The 21,403-nt window shown below is 38.2% G+C and overlaps 2 protein-coding genes across 3 annotated transcripts in view; one reads left to right on the plus strand and one right to left on the minus strand.

The window, feature by feature from the left end:
* Positions 1 to 21,403, plus strand: part of LOC112163022 (astrotactin-2) — a 313,961-nt gene that overhangs the window by 249,587 nt on the left and 42,971 nt on the right. Inside the window, exons 17-19 of the mRNA XM_024299108.2 lie at positions 9,719 to 10,065; positions 17,808 to 17,941; positions 20,261 to 20,409. Of these exons, the coding sequence (XP_024154876.1) occupies positions 9,719 to 10,065; positions 17,808 to 17,941; positions 20,261 to 20,409 (630 nt within the window). The remainder of the gene's footprint in view (positions 1 to 9,718; positions 10,066 to 17,807; positions 17,942 to 20,260; positions 20,410 to 21,403) is intronic.
* Positions 1,626 to 7,979, minus strand: trim32 (tripartite motif containing 32). Of its 2 annotated transcripts, XM_024299110.2 has the most exons (3): positions 7,802 to 7,979; positions 6,705 to 6,769; positions 1,626 to 5,909 (listed from the first exon to the last, which is right to left on the minus strand). In XM_024299110.2, exons 1-3 carry the CDS (start codon positions 7,962 to 7,964, stop codon positions 3,849 to 3,851), a joined length of 2,289 nt encoding a protein of 762 aa, XP_024154878.2. In that variant the 5' UTR covers positions 7,965 to 7,979; the 3' UTR covers positions 1,626 to 3,848. The 2 variants fall into 2 exon arrangements, with proteins under 2 accessions (XP_024154878.2, XP_024154877.1); XM_024299109.2 differs by lacking the exon at positions 6,705 to 6,769 and having other exon boundaries at positions 7,802 to 7,937.

Consider the following 21,403-nt stretch of genomic DNA (forward strand, 5'->3'; position numbering starts at 1 on the left):
TATTCAATGCATAAAGTCAAAAGTAGTTTGTGCATTTTGCAGCTGCATGAGCATTAGGCTTTTAATGTAGATTTTACTGCCTTCTTCCAATGAGATTGCTATAGAAAACATTAGTAAACCTGAAAGCTGGTGCTTCATTTAACACAATCATCTTGTTTTGTAGAAAAAACATTTTTTTTAAATGTGTATATATCTATATAGTATTAGGACCACTATAAAATAAATAAATTAGAATAAAGTAAAAAAAAGTACAAAAATAAAGTTGTAAAATTATTAGAGAAAAGTAAATAAAAGCTGTTTATGTTCTTTTGTTTACTGTAATTTTTTCATTGTTAACACAATAATTCACAATAAATCTGCTGGAATTATTGTGTTAATGATTGAAAAGTTACAGCGTGTTAAAGATTTTGTCAGGTTTTACTGAAGAAAGCAAGAAAAAAAAAGTACTTAAAATGATGGAGAAAAAAAAGGTCAGTTTGACAGTTTTGACAGTTTTCTGTCTTTTCCCTCCTTTTTGGGTCCCCTTTTTTTTACAGTGGAGTTTAAGGCCATAATGAAAGAAAAATAAATATTTAAGAATAAAGTTCTAAAATTTTGAGGAACAACATTTTACAGTAACAAAATCTTAAATGTATTACTTAAAAAGAACATTTGTCAAAAATAAAGTTGTAATTTATTTAAAAAGGGTTTGTATTTGTGGTGGGATGTTCATCCTATTACTCTGAAACTGGTAATGTTCGATTAAAAGCTAAGTGGGACATTTAATTATTGGAAAAACATTATTTTCTTAAAATTTTGACGTTTTTCCTCATATTTTTACAACTTTATTCTCGTAATTTTGACTTCTTTCTTAAATTGTTACAACTTTTTTCTTGTACAATTTGGATTTTTTTCTCATAATTTTACAACCTTATCCTCTTAACTTTTTAACTGTTTACTCATAAATCTTTTTCTGTTTTTCTGTTTGGTTTTCCTGCAGCTGGAACAATTTTCTTGGTTTCTCTTTGCATTTTTCTTCAATTGAGCAGTTTAATGCAATTAATAGTCATTTGTTTTTTTTGTTTTTTCTTAATGACACAGTTAGATAATAATATGCATGGGATTTATGAATTATTATAGACATTTCTGTTAATTATTCAGTTTCTCTTTGATAAACTGATGTCTCATGGCATCACCATAAATGGCTGCTTTCATGGATTTAGCCAGCACATAATATGGATGGAGGCTTACACAAACAACTTTAATTTCAAAAAAGTTCCTGATAAAATTGCGACTTTTTTTCTCATAACTTTGTAAATTTATTCTCATGAAATTACATTTCTTTTCTCAAAATTTTACGAGTTTTTTTCTCAGGAAAGTACGACTTTTTTCACTATTTATACGACTTTAATCTAGGACATTTTTGACTTTTTTCTCATTCTTTTACGACTTTATTCTCAAATGTATTTATTTTCTTTCATGGTGGCACTAATACTTTGTCATAATATACTCAATTAATGTGATTAGAACATGTTTTCAATTAAAAAAAAATGCAATAAACCTAACATTTGTCAGAATAAGGATAAAAACTGTGAAGTAAAATCTTATTTTGGCACAAGTAACAAATCAGGAGGGTCATTTTAATGTTTGGATCATAATTATTTATTGCACTCAGATGATCAACATCACAAACATGAAGTGAAGTACATGTGTTCAACCTTTTTACCAGTGTTGTTTCTAAAGAACATAAAAAAGAACAAAAGAGTTTGGTTCATTGCAGAGGGGAAAAGAGCAACACCAGAGATCAGTAGTATGAGATGACATCTATATAAAACAAAACACAGATTATTGTTTGTGAGACACTTAAATGTTCACCGCACTGACACAAGGACACTTGATTTAATGCAGTTTTCTCTGTTCATCTATTTGAACGACTGCTTTTTATGATAACTACTTTAAATGAGATGACATGAGGGGAATACTATAGGTGTATAACCTAAATTAAATCTGTGATCTAAAAGAGAAGCATAAGGGATATGTCGGTGGCAGGTTTGACCCTTGACTTGCTTTTAAATTTCTCTTTAACATGTCAGGCTTCAATACAGTTAAGGTCAGCTTGGTGTAAATAAACTACAATTATAAAAATGTGAATAAAATAAAAATGGGTCAGAAAAAAACTATAATTTTGATTAAGTTGTAATGCGATCTTTAAATTAATTAAAATGTTTATCATTTTCTTTGCAAACTAATAAATATTAATGAGCAAACAAAATTAAAGCTTTTGGATAGAAACTCCTAAAAATAAATCAAATGTCATTTCTTTCAGTAATTTTGGAGTTTAATTTTCCTTAAAGTAAACATTTTCCCATAAACCACAGTTTTCAGAGATGGACACAGTAGCACTGTTCCAGTTTAAAAAAAATAGTAGTCATAAATGTTTAAGAGGCTTAACAGATTTGATGAAATACAGGCAGATTAGCCTATTTAAAATAAACAAAAAATTACTTTTGAGTCATTATAGAAAAATATCACATAAACAGGGCAGTGCTGGCAGCAAACATCACAAAAAAGTCTGCAAAGAACTATAATCCAACGCAAATTGAACTGAAATACAACCCAATGCAGACTGAAATATATATAGTTGCTTATGATCCATAAATGAATGACATTTCCACAGAAATTGTCTTCTTGTAGCTTCATTAAATCCTGAATTAAAAGTCTTGTTTTAGTTCTCCACGTATAATCGTTTCGCATGGAAGACATGTTTTAGATGCGGCTCAGGATGCTTTAATGCTCAACATCAACGCAGAACCATCTTACTGCCAAGTGTTGACTTTCAAATCAGAAAGAAGTTTTAGAAAAAAATGTTTTAAAACACAAAAACCCTCAAAAATGTTAATAAAATGTATTAAGTGTAGCTTTAAAGCCCGATTATATACTTTTATATGTGCTCATCTCTATAATAAAGGGCTAAAGTCTAGTTTTTCTTTTCTATTTTTATCGATAAGGCAGTAATCTATTAGTGTTGATTCTTATGCAGAAAAAGTACTAATTTATAAACCAGTATACAATATTCTTAACATGCTGAGGCTGTAACATGTTCCATTGACTTGTGATTATTTCTGCTGATTGTGGTTAATATGTGAACAGGATCATAATAGTATAAAAAATAAAATAATATATAAAAGCACATAACATTTTTTATTCCTCCAACTATCCACGCAGCAATGCAAATGCATTTTAATTACTTATATTTTGCAGGATTTCTTTTTTTTTGTTTGTTTCTTTAAACAGCAAACAGCAACAGCAAATTGATAGTTACTGTTCCCTGATTGTTGCTGGTTTTTGGTTTTGTTCAATCGCACATAAACTTTCAAGCCACAGACTGAGTGTTCTACTAGACCCTAATGCTATGGGACACAGTGAGGTGTCGGTAATAAAGTGCTTCACCGGGCAAATGCCTGAATATGCTTTATTTTATACATAAATACAAGTTTAAGTTGAACTTTTAGTACGGAGGTGGGGGGGTTGTGCAAAGCTACAAAAAAATGTATAAGAAAATCGCATGAAGGGTTCAACTGATGCAGTCGGGTTAAAAAATGTGGATGTAGAGATTGAAAAACCTTTGACAGCAGCTTCCTTTGCTTGTAGTGAGATGGCTTCCAGGGCGTTTGATCTAAACACGCACCAAAGGATTTGCCACAATCCTCTGTGTGCAAACTGAAAAAAACTGTCTGAATTGACCATTCTTACAAATTAAAGCTAGATTTAAATGAGTTAAACTTGAAGCTAACTTAAAGTGACGTGTTTCTGCTTCCTCTTTCAATACAGACTTCCACATTTTCATTTCCTTAACAAGTTAAGTTGTTTTACGAAGTGGAAGAATGCCTTCTTTGAATGTAGGTAAAGACTTTGACACAGTGGTCCCAACAATCCAAGACGAGCAACTGTCCCTTGTGGGTGGTGGCCACGCCCACAGGGCAGGTCAGCCCGTCCTGGATGAGAACGTTGAAGCCGCCTTCTTTAGGAAACTGCAGGATTTCTTTTCGCCCGCTGTCTGTAACAAGCAGGTCCCCGTTAGCGTCCACGCACATTCCAGTGATGCACCGAAAGTCCTCGGCCTCGGAGAAGAAGTGGCTGAGCTGTTTGCCGAGCTGGCCGTCCGTCCCGACCGAGCCGATAGAGAAGCCCCCCTCCAGGTGGGGCTCATTCTGTCGCTTCTCGAAGTTCAGAGCCAGGCCCTGAGTAAAATAAACTGTTCCTGCCGCATCACATGTGACAAACTTAGGGCGGACAGCAGAGCACAGTCTGTTGTAGCTGACCACGCCCACGTTGCGGTCCACCGCTAGACACCATAATTTGCCGCCCTCCACGTCTGACACTACGAACTGGCCCGATGGCATGGCGGTTATCCCCCAGGGTTTTATCAACTGGTTCTTGTGGCAAGCAATGCAGTGTCCATCCATGGTGTAGACTTTGACGGAGTTGTCGTAATTGTCGGTGACGCCAATCAGGCCTTGTGGGGTCACAGCGATTGATAGAGGGACCAAGTTAGGCAGGTCGGCCCCGAGGAAACTCAGGACGAAGTTGTCAATGCTGCTGGCGTTGCGTCGGATTTCACGCTGGAAACCTTTGCGGTTAAAAATCTGGACGCGGAAGTTGCCACGGTCGGCCACCAGCACCTCACCTTGTCCTGTCACGCAGATGCCGACCGGTAAATTGAACATGCCGGGCAGAGTCCCCTTACAGCCCATCTTTTTCACAAACTGACAAACGGGAGGGCCTGCACTGGCCCCGGCCGGCGATCCTCCTCCTGCATCCATGGACTTGGATTTAAAGCTGCTGGGAGAGTCGCATCCTGCCTCCTCCACACCTGTCACCATGTCCATGTCTCTGTAAAGATCCATCGAAAACCCCACAGCACCCCCGGTGGCTCCAAGCGTGGCGACTACTCCGTCCAAATCCCCGTCATGTGCGACCTCTAAACCCCCCTGATCATCTGTATTGACCGTGTAAGTGTTTGTGGTCACGTGACCCACTTCTAAAGGTTTGGAGTGCTCCACTCGGACCAGACCTGGCTCTTGCAGCTGGAACTGTGTCGGCAAACTGCTCCTCAGATCCAGCTCCTCATCATCGCTGCCGGGGCCGTCGTCTTTTAATAGAGCCGTATCACTCTGCCTGACCTGCATGGTAAGAAAATCACAGCGTGACACGACCTTTACCTCCGCGATGTTGAGGAGGTACGCCTGCTCCTCCAAGACCTGTGCGTTAATCTTTTCCACCTCCCCCATTGAGGCTGTGAACGTCATTCGAGATCGACTCATTTCCTCTTGAATGGATTGCTCCGCCGTAGCGTATTCCTGCTGAACTGTCCGGTACTTCAGCTTCAGTGACTTGGAAATGCTTTCTATTGCTCTCTTTTTCTTCTGAATCTCTCCCATGACGTCACGGAGAGCGGCCAGCCTGCCTCCCAGTTCTTTACGGCGCTGCTCGGCAGCGAGTCTTATCGTCTGGACAGAGTGGCCTTGGTGCAGGTGGCCCTCACCTTTACACAGCTCACAAAGAACCACGGCACAATCGTGGCAATACTGTCTCGGTAGACGGCTACAGCAGGACTTACACATCAGTGCAGCGGCGGCTGCGCTGCAGGACACGGTGCAATCTATAATCTTGAGCACAGTGATATTATCAGCCAGCTGGGAGATGCTGCTCATACGGGACACCTTGCTGCAGAAGGGGCAGCGCACGCCGTTGATGGTGTTTGCCAAAAGTTTCTCCAGGCACAGTCGACATACTGTGTGGCCACACTGTAAGAGTTTGGGTCGCAGCTGTTCCTGGTTGTACGTCTCCAGGCAAATGGGGCATTCCAGAACTTCTCTCAATAGGTCTGGGTCCAGAGGGGAAGGTGCTGCCGCCATTATGGCGCTTCCCTTAAATAAGGAGAAAAAGGAAAAAATATATAAAGTATTGCTTTAATTACTTTTTTAATATATGTAAAATTCAAACGAGTAAACAAGAATTATAGATTTTGGATCAGTTGGTAAATAGTAAAACTAGTAGTATAATCTCAAAACATACTCAACCTAAAATAAATAATAATAAATGTCAACTTTTATTAAAACAGTCTTTTTTTATTATATTTGGTAGCTGAGTAAGAGTAGTGCCCTTATTTTAGAGTGGAGTAAAATAATTGATTAATATAATATCCACTGGTAGGAAAATTGTCAAAGGACATTTCTGGCATTTTAACAGCAAACAAAAACAGAATTTAACCATTAAAGTACAGTTTAAAAATAGAGTACACTAAATTAGTAATTTATTTTATGATTTTTTTTTTCTTTTAACTTTTCAAATATTTTTTATATTAATAAATAATTTGTCAGCAGGCTGAGTGATATTATACACATGTATCTAAAAAAAAAACTTTAGTTCTAATTAAAGTAAAAAGCTAAATTCTTTGTATACAACATTTATCACAGTGGATCATTTTAGTTAGTAGTAGAATAAGAAAAACATTTAATTGTCCCACAGTGGGGAAATTGCAAACATTCTAAATAGGATAATTACGATTCCCTACATGTTAATAAAACGTATACATTTAAGTGCATTTGTAAGCAGCAAAAACTGAACATCACTTTCTAACATATGAGATTGAATGAAGCTGGGTTTGTCAGACAAAAGTACACCAATATTATTAATATTGAAATCTAAGTAACTTCTTTTACCACAGGTGTCTGCAACCAAGGGTCTGGGCCCACGAGTTCTTTTATCCCTCCATTGTGGCTCGTGGCTTTAAAGAAAAAATGCAAATAATTTGAATAAATAATAGGTTTTAAGTTTTATTTTAGTTTATGATAATAATAAATAAGAATAAATATAAACCTGATTGATTACCTTCTACTTCTTTAAATGTACACGAAAAAAAAAGATTATTCACCAATGTGATCGTGTTTTTGTTTGATAGTAAAAGGAGCAAAAACATGAAGACGAGCTAAATTCATAATGACTTTCTTTCATTTAAGTAAATCTGCTGCTGAAGGACAAAGAGTGCATTTATTTTGAAAGGAACTTATATGTTCTGTTGTTAAAAGTAAAGTATATTTTACTATGTTGTATACAGAACAAAGTATGATTATAATTAAATTATTATAAATACTTTAAAGTTGCTTCCTTTAAATAAATGGTGTACTGGTTGCAAAACTTAAGGTACTTTTTTACTATAAAAAAAAAAAAATACAAATAAAAAGATAAAGAGGGGTTGTGTGGTTTTGGTTGGTTAAGAAACTGGACCAAATGGCTCTTTTAGTATTAAACGGTACAGAGTCTGTTCGAGCACAAACACATCCTCAAACATCTGCTATTTGCACAGCTGGTTATTTTCTTTCTTCATGTGTTGATAAAGAATACATTTATTAGTCCGATAAATGGCATAAACACCACTGGGGACCGATTTACATGATGTCGTAAAACACGGGTGTTTACGACAGTTTTGTTGAATAAAATAAAGCAGAAACATTAAGCTAATTGTTGACTCTTATTTAGCTAATGCTATTTGTTAGCCAAAGGTTCACAAGATGCGATAAAAAAATCCCCAAAAATATAAATAGCAAGCATGAAACTACGTATAGCGGAACAAATGTGCTTTGAAATAATTGAAACCAGTTTCTAATTTTTTAACGGAAATCACACCAAAGGCCTGTTCGCAACAACACAACATGCTAACGATGTCTTCACGTTCAAGCACAAGACCAAAGCATTCCAAATGTTACACATTTGGCCTATTCTAATGTCTTCATTTGTCATTTCTATCTCACAACATTACCTTTTTTTCTTGGAGTGTTTGCTGCTTGAAAGTACAGTGGGCGTGAAGTGTTTCTACCAGCTACAGAAAGCAAAAGACTGCAGAGTTGACTCCTAATTTCGCAGTGTCGATGTATGACGTAAGACGTACTCTGCCGAGTCCGGCGTCTGTTCTGATTGGCCATTGAGTGGGTTTGCCACAAACTCAATGGCCAATCGAATCTTTTTATTCACTTGCAATTTTTTTCTTGTAGTTTATTTGAAAAAGTTTATTATTTAGCAATTTAAGAATCATTTACTGTATAATTTACTTGTTTTATTGTATTCTCCCTTAAAGAGAACTCAGAAACAAAACCCCAAAACTCAGAAAATATAAAACAAAAATTGTATTCAACTATGCAACTATGCATTAAGTCAAACTTTGAAGAAAAATACAACACATGCAATAGTGTAACATTAATACGACTAACAGACTATAAATAAATGGTTTTTAAAAAATTGATGTTTATTTATAAGTCAAACCAAAAAACAGAAATATTCATTTGCCACTAGAGGTCAGCATTTGCAAAACATAGAATCTGTGAGAGTGTGACAACTAAGTGATGCCTTTTCCTCCTTTTATTAGTCTTTTTTTATCGTTATTTTTGCTTAACCCTATTTAAAAAAATATTATCAAATATCATATTTTCAACCAATATAAACCAAATGTAAGATGTTATTCCTGAAATGACATTTTCTTATTTTATTTTATTAATTTTTTCCATTACAATTAAGTAATGCAGAGTTGTTTCGAATTCATAGCTTCTTAAAGTACTTTTTTATCATTTTTTTTCTCCCAGCTTGAAAATTTAATCTGATTTAATCTCATCTAACTTTGTGTTGCTGTGAGATTTCAGTTATATTTAAATGAGAAATCAATTGACAGTAGGAGTTTCAAAGTAAAAGAGGCAATTAATCACCTATGATTAAAAACTTAATATACTGGCCAAGTGAAATCTATTTATTGACATTATTAAGTTAAAAAAGTTGTTCTTTTTCTGTGCTTTTATAATCATTGATTTATGAACATTTTCTTTGGCTTAATATTCAAAAGCAGGCAATTAGAAGTTGCATGCCGACCATTTGTGACACTAAATGATATTGGAGCTTTTGGTTTAAAATAGAGTTGTAAGTAAACACGACATTTTTCAAAGACAAATTATAAAAGTGGTTTGTCTTGAACATTAGCATTTATGACAGTTAATAATTAAAGGAAATGAAGTTACTAAAGAAATTCTTTCAATTTTCTTTTATAGACAATTTTTTCAAGTGAGAATAGTTGGCAGGATAATCTTAGATTCTATTAAACTTTATGGAATGAATATTGCTGTTATTTGTTATAATCTATTCCACTTTGAAAAGTGCCAAATGTTGTTTTTACTTTAAATTTCTCTTCTCCTAGAATGTACGCGTTTGTTTATGAGGGACTTTTGTGCTTCATTCAGACACAGTGAAGATGAATTAACCCACATAACATGTATATTTGTATGTAACATTATCCAGTAGTTCACGTTACCATATTTTGCAGAAAAGAACATTTCTTATGCTTGTGGTTTCTCCAAATTTTGTAGTCTAGACTGGTGATTTGTCTCTCTGTTGCGGTACGTCATACATCAAAGCCATCAGAGTCCAAACCTTTTCATAATTTTGGATTATTTCAAAATAAATTGAAACCACAAGATTGGATGTTCACATGCTACCGCTTGTTTTTATTGTTAGTTTTTTTGCCTAAAAAATTGACAGCAAAAGATTTTTTAATAAATCTAAAGAAAGCCTTCAAACTTCTTAAATATATACTGCACGGAAAAAGATCTAAAGAGTTGATTTTTAAAATAAAATAAATTGATTTTGTGACGCTGGTAAATGAGTAGTTTGTCTATATTTTCACACTTTCTTCCAGATGCAACCGAGCAGGGAGCTGGAACCGGTGGGCGGCGTGATCTGAAGTCAATCCCCTTCATCAGCTACCTCTCAGGTCTGCAGAAGAGTCAGCTGTTGTCTGACGACATGGTGAACGGCGTGGAGATCCGCTGCGAAGAAAAGGGCAGCTGTCAGGCCGGCTGCCATCTGTGCCATCACCAGGCTATCCCAAGTGGAGGAGGAGGAGGAGGAGTAGCAGGACTGTCGGGAAGGGGCCGAGGTGGTGACAAGAAGAGCGGAGAGCAGCCGTCCCCCACCCCTGTCCTGCTGGAGGTCACTCGTGTCGTGCCCCTTTACAGCCTGGTCCAAGACAACGTCACCAGGGAGGTGAGAGTGAAGCCCGGAAACAGGAAGCTACGTGTGCACGCTTGCAGGTGGACGTGAGGAGGGCAAGCCAGAGCCCCGAATGACGAAGGATGAGTCATCTCACTGATAAAAAAAGAAAGAAAAACTTGCAGAAACTTCCTCCTATTTTACTTTCAAAAGTTTAAAACAAATTAAACACGAAGTTTTGCTTTAAATATTCACTTCTTTCAGCAATCGTCTGCTGCAACTGAATCCGGTCCCCTCTAGATGGCATAAGTTAGTTAGCTTTGACCATCGGGGGAGCAGTACTGTAATACAGAACCCAGAAAAGATGACATCATAGTCTCCTCCAGCAGGGAAGTCGACATGTATATGTGTGCATGAAATATATGTTTATCTGTGTCTAAACAAGCATCGCCAGCTGAATGAAATATCAGCTTAATGACCACATGCTCCGACCTGTATGGGAAATATTTGGATAAATCATATCAGATTTGCTTCCCAGAAGCTAATTTAGGAAGAGGCTCTGGCTTCACTTGACATTTAGATGACCACATTTTGCCCTGCTCGAGCTTGGATTTGTCCGATAAAACATTCGCCATGAGCAAAATTGCAAAGGAAGTCACCTCCAACACACACAGGGGACAGTGGATTCATCCTTTCTTTCAATAAGTGTGTTGTTTTTTTTTTTTTTTAACATGTATGTTCGTTTGAAGTGTACGTGTGTTTCATAGCAAGCACCACCGTCTTCAAGAAGAAGTCGATAACAGACGGCCCATAATAGGCCTCGTCGATACCTAAACATTAGAAGGAAAGAAATTTCTATTTTCCCAGTCTTCCAAACACCTCTCCTTCTCTCCCTCCCGATCCACCCCGTGGTCTTCTGGGGACTTGGAGAGATGTACGAAGAGGAGGAGGAGGAGGAGGAGGAGGGCTAGACTGCAGTGGATCTCTCTGTCAAGCCCTTCTGAGGTAGCTTGAGACAGGATTATTAGCTTCTTATTGATGTCATCGACCTCTGGGGAGGGAGGGGAGTCCATCGCTCTGCTCCTCTTTTTCTCGCTTTCTCCTCTCTTCTCGGCCACAGCCGCTGCAAGTCAGAATGGCACATACATATATTGCATTAGAGACGAGCGGCAACCTGCCCGTCAACGCGCACACAGCCGCCGTCTGGTGTCACATGCACAGCCTTGCACGCGACTATCTTTCTACTCGGCTGGCTCTATCGGGAAGAACAGCTGCCATGTGCAAAAAGCTCTCTCCGGAATGAGCTGCTTCTTCTTTTACCTTAACTCCACGGAAGCAATCAAAATAGAAGCTTAGCGGTCAAGTTTATGATTTGGTGGCCTGAGATTGTATCAATATGTGCCGCTATTTGGGTGGATGTGTCTGCGTTAAGCCCACAGTCTGGCTTCAACGGAGCTTTGAGCCCATCTTTAGCTCCTTTACTCTGTCCTTTCCAACTGACTTCTTCTTTGGGAGACCTCGCCCCGGCTGTCTGACTGTTTGACAGAAAAAGCGTTCATATCCATCGCATGTTGAGCCTCGGGGGGATTTCATTTGCCATTTGTGTTAGGAATAAACACAAGAAACTGATTGAAATGTTGGCATTGGATCTGTGTTTGAGTCTTGCCATTCTCTTTGTGGCTGTTAAAAATTGATTTTAAAATGAAGAATTGTTTAAAACAAAAAAAAGACAGTCATTTGGGTTGACAAAAGTGACATATACATATTATAATATCTCTTAAAATTGTTCCTAAAAAAGCTAAACTTTTCAATGAGTCTCAAAACATGAACCCATTGACCTACTTTGTGTTTATTCTGAAATTTCAGAGAAAAAATGATAAATTGGTTGAAAAGTGGGGTCATGTGAGAGCGTCATGAATGCTAACCAATGAGTAGGGTTATTTAAACATACAATTGAATTTGTTTATTCTTCCCTCGGTGGCATTTGTGGTGGATTTACATCTCCCTCGTTACCTCAAGTCATCCGTAATTATTATATGTTGCACTTTTGAGAATTGTGCTTTCGTTTATTTTGTCTTGATTGTAAATTTCCTGATTTGTTCGACTTTGATTTAAACTTGACTTAAATTTGACCGGACCCATGGCTGGGAAATTGAATTGGACCCGACTGACCCTGATGCACCCATGCATATGCACACACGCGCACAGCGACCGACTCTTGCAGATTGTTCTGATGCCAGGGAAAAATACCTCAGTCCATAAATATATAAGCGTTTGCCTGTGCTGCTTGCCAGTAATTCTGTGGCCTGTGTTGCTGTGACTGAATTATGGCGAGCCTTTCCAACAAATTGGTTGTGAGTCTAATGGGTCAGAATGTTCTATATCCTCCAAAGGTGCTGCCATGTTCCCATCAGTGCTGCAGCCCCAAATGTGGATGAACTTGATGGCACCTTCTTTAGCAGAGGAGCAAACCAAAAAAAAAGGAAGTTTAGTTGGAAAAGTTGAAGGGCAGCTTTGGTCCTGCTGAACAATTAAATGTCATCGAGGAACTTTAAATGTTTACCCAAATCTGATGACCAAGAATACTTCTGTAAATATGTCGCTGCTCTCTTTAGGAATGAAATCATCAATAAACCAAAATCCCATGAGTTCACCTAACATTTGTTGATGGCTGAGCAACAACTGAACGGCCACAGTCCATGACGGATGAGGTGATGGGTCACCAGCTCTTTGTTGTTTGACCGCACTTTCCTCCAACTGTTGCTTCAAAACACAGGGACTTCTTTTGTTGTTGTGCTTTTGTCATTCCATACATCTCTGTCTCAGAGCTCTCCCAATTAACAAAGAGAGAAGCAGTGACTCGAAAAAAATAAGAATACAAAAGCCAGCCAAAACATTTCAAAGAGACCAAACTTGAAAGACTTAATAAATGTCTTTAACCGCACTCACCAACATGCATGTTTCCACGGTCTTTAGTTTCATCTGATTGTCATCTTTTCCCTTAACTCAGGATAACTCAAATTAACTTAAATTATAACTTTAGCTTGGATTATTGTGTATTTTTGTGAATCTTTTGCAGAGTAAAAAAATACAAATAAGCTTTTTAGATCTTAGCAGACATAATTTTTAGCTTTCACTCATAGCAACAACATATAAACTTTAAATTTCCCTGAGCTTAGGCTGAATCCAAATTCTACTTCTATCCCTACATTTAATTCTCCAAACAGAGAGTTATGCTAAAATATTGTCTTCAGATTTGTATGACACTCCCATTTGATGACCTCACCAATAGTCGATGGTCAGCCACGTTAGCTGCTAGCGCTCGGTACTGCAAAACAACATCGATTTTATTACTTTATAAAGGTCGTGCTAAAGCAAAAAGTCATTACTTACATTTAAGGCCCAATCCAAAATCTTCCCTTCTCCTACCCTCCATTTGGCCCTCCAAACAGAGAGTTATGAAAAAATAGTGTCTCATAATTCGGAAGTCACTTTCCTTCGATGACATCATCAATAATCGCCAGTCCGCTAGCTTTAGCGCTGAGCTTCCAGCGCTCAAATATACATACAACAGTCATTTTATAACCTTATTAAGGGTCATGCTACAACAAAAAGTCATTACATTTAAATGTAGACCTCTGTGGTTCAGAGTGCACCCACGTGAAGAAAAGTTCTTCTCTTCGCGATGTGGTTTACCCTCGCGAGGAGGACTTTGTATCCCTCTGCTTGGCGGGTCGGATTAAAAAAAAAAAAAACGATTAAAATTGGGAGTCAAGTTAGGGAGCAACACTTTTTGCCAGGGGCAGAGGCCCCCACTTGTCTCCCCATAGCTCCACCCCTGGTGTTAGTTAATATTATTATTAGAAAATAAATATTTTGTTCATTTATTACATATCAATGCAAACTCACACTTGAATCTCCTCTGATCTTAAATAAAAAAAAGAAACTTGATGTTTTTATATTTTTAAAACAAAAATTTAATACATTTTTTTTTACTGAAGCTGGTAACCAGAACTTTTTTTTTTTTTTTTTTCTTTTTTTTACTTTAATGCCCCTTTAGAGGCCTCAAAGTATTTGGACTCACATTAAAAAAAAAAGATCTGTTTAATGCCCCTGGAGGTTGCTGATGGCCTTTCAAAATTAAGTTTCTGTCATCATCAAAGGAAACTAGAAAATCCCATTTCTGTAAAAGCTGCTATTACCTTTGAGTAATTATCAGCTGCACATTTCAGATCAGCACTTTTTGTGGTCTAATGAAAGGTTTTATTTCCAGAGCATCTCTGCCTTGTCTTCTCATTTATGGTAGATTATTAAATCTCATTGCAAACAGTCTTGTACAGCCAAAGCATCTTTTATATCATCGTCAAACCCCACAAAGCATTTATTATATTAGCAGAGGCAAATATTTTCACTTTGTGCCACATAAATTACTGAACAAATAGCCCAGAAAAAATGACCAAATCCATCCGTAACGATATTCAAGCAATATTGCAAAGTACTTTGTATGATGTTTAAGTGAACACTTTAAAATTATATCATGGTTTAATCGTGGGATTGTGCTGCAAGTTACAAATAGAGGTTACTGGAGCCTATCCCAGCTAACCCAGGGGGAAGGAGTTATATACCCTGGACAGGTCACTCACATCTAAAGTCACATTTAAACTCTCCAACCGTGATGGATCACACATGCTTCTGCCATTTTAAGAGCCTACTGAATCTTGGGGTGACAGGAATCTAACTCAACTACTGTTGGGCGAAGGCAGTATTTACCCGGAACAGGGCGCCAGTCTGTTGCAGGGACAATACATGTACATAAACTCCAAACAAATAACATATTTCACCACCTACATTTAAATTATTTTTTAATGTTGTCAGACAGATCTTTCAAAAGCTCAACGATATTCGGCATTTAAAGGTTTTTTATGAGACGTGGCAATCCTCTGTCAACCTTTGGGTGAACCAAACCTCCAGCTGCCCCTAGTGTCCCATTTCCTGGAAGTATATACTTCTTATAAAGTTCCTAGAAGCAGCCCATTGGCTCCTTCGTTAACACCATTACCCTTGAAAGATTGAAAGGCCACATAAATGCAATGGCGTGCGTGTGTGCACACTCACACGCTCACACACCCACATTGATGACGTGCCGTGTGTTCTGACTTAGACTCAACCAACACTGGTGATTATCTTATAAATCAATACTGTGGGCCAGCTGGCTAGTGTTTTTGTGTATTAGCCTCTGAATACGGACAGTAATTCAGTCAGCATAGACTAGACAAACAGATTAATACATTAAAAAGGTCACAATGGCCTAATCTGCCTTCTTGTAAGTCACGACAGGATTCTACAAAAGTGAAAGGTCTTCACTGTGTTTTGGTGCCAGTGAGTCTGCAGGATCCAAATGACGTCAAGACTTGCAATTTGTGCTGCCGGAATTGTTGTTGATGCTTATTGGTCTTGCTGTTCATTGGTCTTGGCTGATGTGCAAAGCAAGAAGTGATTACATTTCAGCTTAATTCATTCACTATTTGTAAGATAGCTGGAGATGAATTGCAGCAAATTGGCCAAGTGTTTAAGTTTATAAAGCACTGTTAGATTACTTTTGGAATAAATTGGCGCTACTATAGCACAAAGTTAAATAAAACGTTTTTAAGAAATCAAACATTTGAATATGTGGATTTGTAGTGTTCTTTCCTTATCAGCTGGACTGGACCAGTTGGTACTGTAATCTTTATGTGTTTTAGTTTTCTTATCTCTCAGAAAAATGTTTTTTTCTTTTGTATCTCCACTGTCTTCCCTTTCACACATTTAGCACATAGAAATTCTACATTCCTCTATTAACTAATTCTGTTTTCCCATACCTTATTGTAAACTTAATTTTCTGTTAAACCTCCAATACCTTCCCTCCTCAACTCAGCCACCCAACTTCCCATCTCATTCCCTAAACCGCAATTAGATTCCCTGTTTACCCAGTGGAGACTGGCTTGCATTACTTTTCAAACATAAACACAGTGGTAATCGCTTTGTCTGTTTTTCACATGTGCAGCCATGCAATCAAGCGCACAGACCCATATGGGGTTTTTCTAGGAATCTGATGGTGGTAAACGCATGGCAGTTCTGTGGTCTTCCCCTCTATTGCCCTTTGTGTTGGAGGTCATTTCTCATAGACCCTGAGTTTGGAGGGATTTTTTTTGTTTTTTCTCTGTGGCCTGCTTCCTATTGACATGAAGTGGTGAGATTACTGCTGGTGTTGTTTTCCGGCAGCAGTCAGCCACATGGGTACTGGCAAAGGGGGGAATGTTGTAACTTTTTTCAGTTTTCCATGGTGTTATTATATGGCTACTGATTACAGTCCGTGCTTACCCTCCTGTAATGACTTCTCATTCAGCGGGCTCATTTAGATGGGCTTGTATTGGAGGATATGCTGTTTAATGAGAAAGCCTCGACTGCTGAGGGATCCTCCCCACTGTTAGGCAGGGGATTGCTTTAGGAGTTGAAAGTCTCATTCTTTCACACCCTTGCTTCCTTGTTCATATTATGGATTTTTTTTTTACTGTCCTATTTTCCATGGTCTCCCCAGCCTCACCCTCCTTTTTCTTCCCCCTGGCTCATTTGGGTCATTTGCACTTTCGAAGCACTTTGCCTTCAGAGAAAATAAAAGGTTTTGAAATTTCTCTTGAACTTTCTCTTACAACATTCAAGCAAGAAGTCCATACCCAAATCTCATCTTTCATTTAATTTCAAATACTCCTCAGTTAATCAGCAGACAGCAGAATCCTTACCCTGAACTGTAGTAATCGATCATTAATTGCGATTAGTTCAGTTCCCTGAGAGATATATTGCCGTCTCTATAATGTCTGATAAAAGACTGATTACCGCGGTGCATTGGCACAAACGAGTGGCTCCTTCTTGCTGTGTTTTGGAAGCCTGGCACCCAATGATAATGTTCTTGCATGATTCCTGTTTCCAGTTTACGTAAGCATGATCAAGCACAACTCTAAAGTAGTATGCATGAGGCAGCACTGCCAGCCAGTTAGAGCACATAAATAACAGCAAACGCCATTGATCCATAGTGTGACGGGGGAAGGCAGAGTGCTTGCGACTCCTTTGAACTCCCTCTATATCATGCTCGTGACTTTAGGAAAGGCCCTGACATTATACTTTATTGCTTTGAGGGTTATATTGGCATTTTGCTGCCTTTTAGGGGATGACTGAGCTTCTGCCTATTTTTTTTCTCTTTTGCTCGTTAATGAAGTAGCACAAGGAGATCTTAGGAGATGATGTCACCACTTCACTCACTACCCTCCCCCTCCACTCCCTTCACATTCAGACATACAGCGACGCTGACAGAGCTTGCACAGAAAAGCATTAAAATTAAGGAGGTAAGAACTGACATAGCTCTCACATCCCTATCATAAATGTCACAGAGCGCCTATGATATCACATTGCTAGCTTGTCGATGGTACCAAGGTGTTCCTGTCTTCCGGTAATTGGGAAAGGTGGGAATGAAAAGGTCACTGTGTGTGGGGGAGCTTCATATATTTGTAACTCGACTCCCTTCTTCTGTCTTAAGACCGGCTTTGAGGTGTGGGCCTTTTAACTTGACACTTCAAGTTGCAAAAATAGTAGGAGCGCGATGGCTGGTTATTTTAGGGAACAATCAAAAGGTAGTGTATATGTCAATTAAAGGTCATCATTCAAAAAAAGAAGGGCTGTGTTTGAGAGAGGGAAGACGGGGTAAGCACATATGGACATTTTCAAAAGATAATTGCATTTCTCTCACCTGTTATCCTTTGCAGGCCTTCAAGAGCGCCACGATGAGCTCATACTGGTGTGCTGGAAGGGGCGATGTCATTGATAACTGGTGTCGCTGTGACCTGAGTGCCTTCAGCATCGATGGCCTGCCTAACTGCAGTCCCCTCAGGCAGCCGATGTAAGTGTGAGGTGACACCAGGACACACAGAGGATGCCTGGGTACCGATGTACATAGATATAAACACACAAACGCACAATCCTCTGTTGATTCCTAAGAGATCTGAGAATGCTGTACACAGGATCGTCCCCCCTGGCCCCTTACACTGCTGTGAAGAGAACATGCTCTGGCTCAAGGTGTTCTAATAATACTCCTGAGGCATCTGTGAGTCATCCACTCCAGCTATTGTTTCCATGAGAACTTCTTAAATGAAATAGGAAGTTGAACCAAAAAGCTGCATTTACTTGAAAAATAGACAAAAATCTTCACTTTAACAAATCTAATTTTCAACTCTGAGACTGTTAACATGCACACCAAATTTTCGATCATTATCTACTTTCTCAAGTTATTGGATTTTTAAAGTGACGTGTAGACAGGGTAATCCAATGTCCTTTATTCAATAATGGCAGTTATCCGATAATGAGATATCAGATTAACACATGCAGATTTCTCCCGGAGCTGCAGATACTTCTCAACATGAATCCCACCTTCATCTTATATATTTTGTCGATTTACATCTGCACAAGCGTACATTGAAAGCATTGGACACAAGTCACGTAATCAAGATATGGAGCAGAGGTGGTGTTGGCAAGGCAACAGACGTGTCCTCCTCACATGGCACAAATAGAGCAGCTTGTTTATTTTTACAGACATATTTGTTGCCTCATTCATAAAATTAGTTTAATGACTTTTCTAAGAATTTTTTCACAATAAATCGGATTATGGGTTGCCATGAAGATAAGGATTTTAAGATCGCATTTTCATAGTCAATTAGCTCACATCTGATTACTCCCATTTATCCAAATTCTTTGGACATGTTTAGAGGCTCATTGATCATATAGCCATGAAACCTCAACTAGCTTTGGTATAAATCGTGTGATTTCTGGGATTTGCTCAGATGGTTTAGTCCAATTGCAGGACATACATGCAAAGTCGGACAGAATATCTACTGGCTTGCAGATCTATTGTTCTGTAGATCTAGGATGCAAAAAAACGCATCCCCATTTCTTGGTTGTTCGTGGTGGGAATTGTGCCTAAAGTTGGGTTTGGGTTCAGTTTCCCACTGCACTCTCTCCCATATGGATAAAAGAACAACTCTGGTGAGTGTCAGAAAAATAATGAGTACTGTGTAAATTTGAGTGGCATGTTTAAGAGGACAGGGAAACCCTTTGCCTTTAAACACACTTGTTCCATTCTAGGCTGAAATGCAGGCAAAATAAAATCTTGTTTCAAGCATTGGTTAAAAAAAAAAAAAAAAACCTAACAATGAACACTGCTGGTGAACATGTGGCATTGGAATGCTGTTTTGTTCATAGTTGCAGCTTGAGATGTTTTTTAGGGAGATACACAAAATGTGTGGTGGTTTCTGCTTCAAAGCAGCAGTTATTATCTGTCTTGAGATTTGACACAAATTCTCACGTGCACAAACAATATAAAATTAAATACAAATTAAAAAGGGCAAAAACATGAAAAAATGCTGCTATTAGATTATAATCACCATACTTTTCAGATGCTTCAAAGTATAACTCACACCATAAAAAATAAATAAATAAATAACAACGCGACTTATACCCCCCAAATTCTTTTTAAGTTATACTTTTACATATTTAAATTATGTTTTAGAGGGGAAAAAGTTAATTTATTTATAACTTATGTATAAATATTACTAGAGCATCATTGATTTTCCTTTTATACTACCCAATGGCTTTTATCCTGGCTGAGAAACTTTCAACAACTTGGTTTAAAGCATCTTAGCAATGATAAGCTTTTGGCAACAATCTCCAGATCAGTGAATGTGAGAAAGCGCCTTCACCATCAATCTGGTCTTCACAGATTCTCTATGAGATCTAGTTCTGGACACACACAAGGCCAGACAATATTGCTATTCTTCGTAGTTAACCATTTCGGGAACATTTTGGCTGCTCAGATCGTTCAGAGATTAAGATTTTCTGAAATTATTATTATTATCCTTGTGTTGTTGCTGGTTTTCACTTTTGTAAATATGAAAGTATTGACTTTAGTAACTTTAGATGACTTGCGCCGTTCTTTTTAACACTATAAATAAAATCTAAATGTCAAAATTTCAATGATCAGTATGTGTAAAAAATACAATAATAATCACTTGTATTAGCATGTTTCAGCAGTATATAAAATGTCCTTCCTCGTCCAGTTTTGAGACTGGTTTAAATATCTAAATACTGGTTTAGGTACTTTTTTGCAATTTTGATATGAGTCCCTTCCACCATCCGAGTTACAGTTTGCTGTGTTCTGTCCCATCAGCTTGCGCCTCGCCCCTTACCTGGAGCCCTCCAGCACGACAGTGGCGCTGGAGTGGGTGGATGTGGAACCACAGATTGGCTACAAAATTTCTGACTACATCATCCAGCAAAAACGAATGGAGGACCCCTCAGAGGCAGAAGTCTACACAGGTGCACAAATTCAAATTCAAGTGTGAGATCTGACTTACACCTGTTTAGTAATGTCAGTGTATTTGTGCACACTGCAAATGATGGTTTTGTTGGTGGTTTTGATGGTTTTCTGTTTACTTAAAAAAAATAGACCATTAATGACGAGTATTACATCATACTTTTAGGAAGTTCTGATTTATTTTTAAGAAAACTAATGATGTGTGTCAAGGTAAAAACTTGCTATTGTATTGTGTTCCTTTAAAACACAAGAAAAGAAGAGTTGAGCTGCACTGGAAGCATGAATGCGTTTTGGTCCGTGAGACAATTTAAGGCCAGGGGAAGGCTGCACTGGGAGCAAATTAGGTGGAAGCTGCAGTGTAGATACAGAACAGAAGCAGGAGCTTCGATTGCGGATGGGAGAAAATGACACGGGGCAATTCATCAGGCACTATAAGGGGTGCTGACCATTGTGTTGGGGGCGAGGCATAGCGGTTGTCGTGATGATAGGCTCGGGTGAGTCAGGAGAAAGAGAGATGTAATAATGCTGGAGAAATGAGGTGGTCTGGAGGAAGCTGCTTTTAGACATAGGGAGGTATGGACAGGCCATCCATCACCCCTGGGAGGAGTGCTGATGAGGCGTGGGCACCGGCAAACACAGAGAGGGCACAGACAGCTAGACACAGGCATGCTGGCAGAGGTGAGGTACGAAGGGGCAGATGGTGCGAGTGACTCACTGTGCCACGTCCAGCTATCACTATAAATCATGTTGTCACAGGGAGAAAGTGTAGAATTAAACTCATTGATTCAAACTTTTTTATTGTGAAACTGTTCTTTCTTTCAACTTGTTTAAGGTATTTGTGAATGAAAGAAAACTATACTAGAAAATAAAACATTTTAATTCATCACTGTAAGAAAATGTACTCAAAATGTGGTCATGACAAAAAAACGAAGAACGATTTATGACGTCATACCTGTTTTTTATGATGATGATAAATAGTTCTTCGGACTTGGCAAA

The sequence above is a fragment of the Oryzias melastigma genome, linkage group LG12 (genome assembly GCF_002922805.2).
Source record: "Oryzias melastigma strain HK-1 linkage group LG12, ASM292280v2, whole genome shotgun sequence".
Lineage (NCBI taxonomy): Eukaryota > Metazoa > Chordata > Actinopteri > Beloniformes > Adrianichthyidae > Oryzias > Oryzias melastigma.

What these genes read in the sequence shown, in the direction of transcription:
- trim32 (XM_024299110.2), bottom strand. Translation starts at nt 7,964, where the DNA reads ATGGCCAATCAGAACAGACGCCGGACTCGGCAGAGTACGTCTTACGTC. An exon ending in AAACACTCCAAGAAAAAAAG is followed by an intron (nt 6,770 to 7,801) that starts GTAATGTTGTGA and finishes TTTTCTTTAAAG; the next exon opens with CCACGAGCCACAATGGAGGG. An exon ending in CTTGGTTGCAGACACCTGTG is followed by an intron (nt 5,910 to 6,704) that starts GTAAAAGAAGTT and finishes TCCTTATTTAAG; the next exon opens with GGAAGCGCCATAATGGCGGC.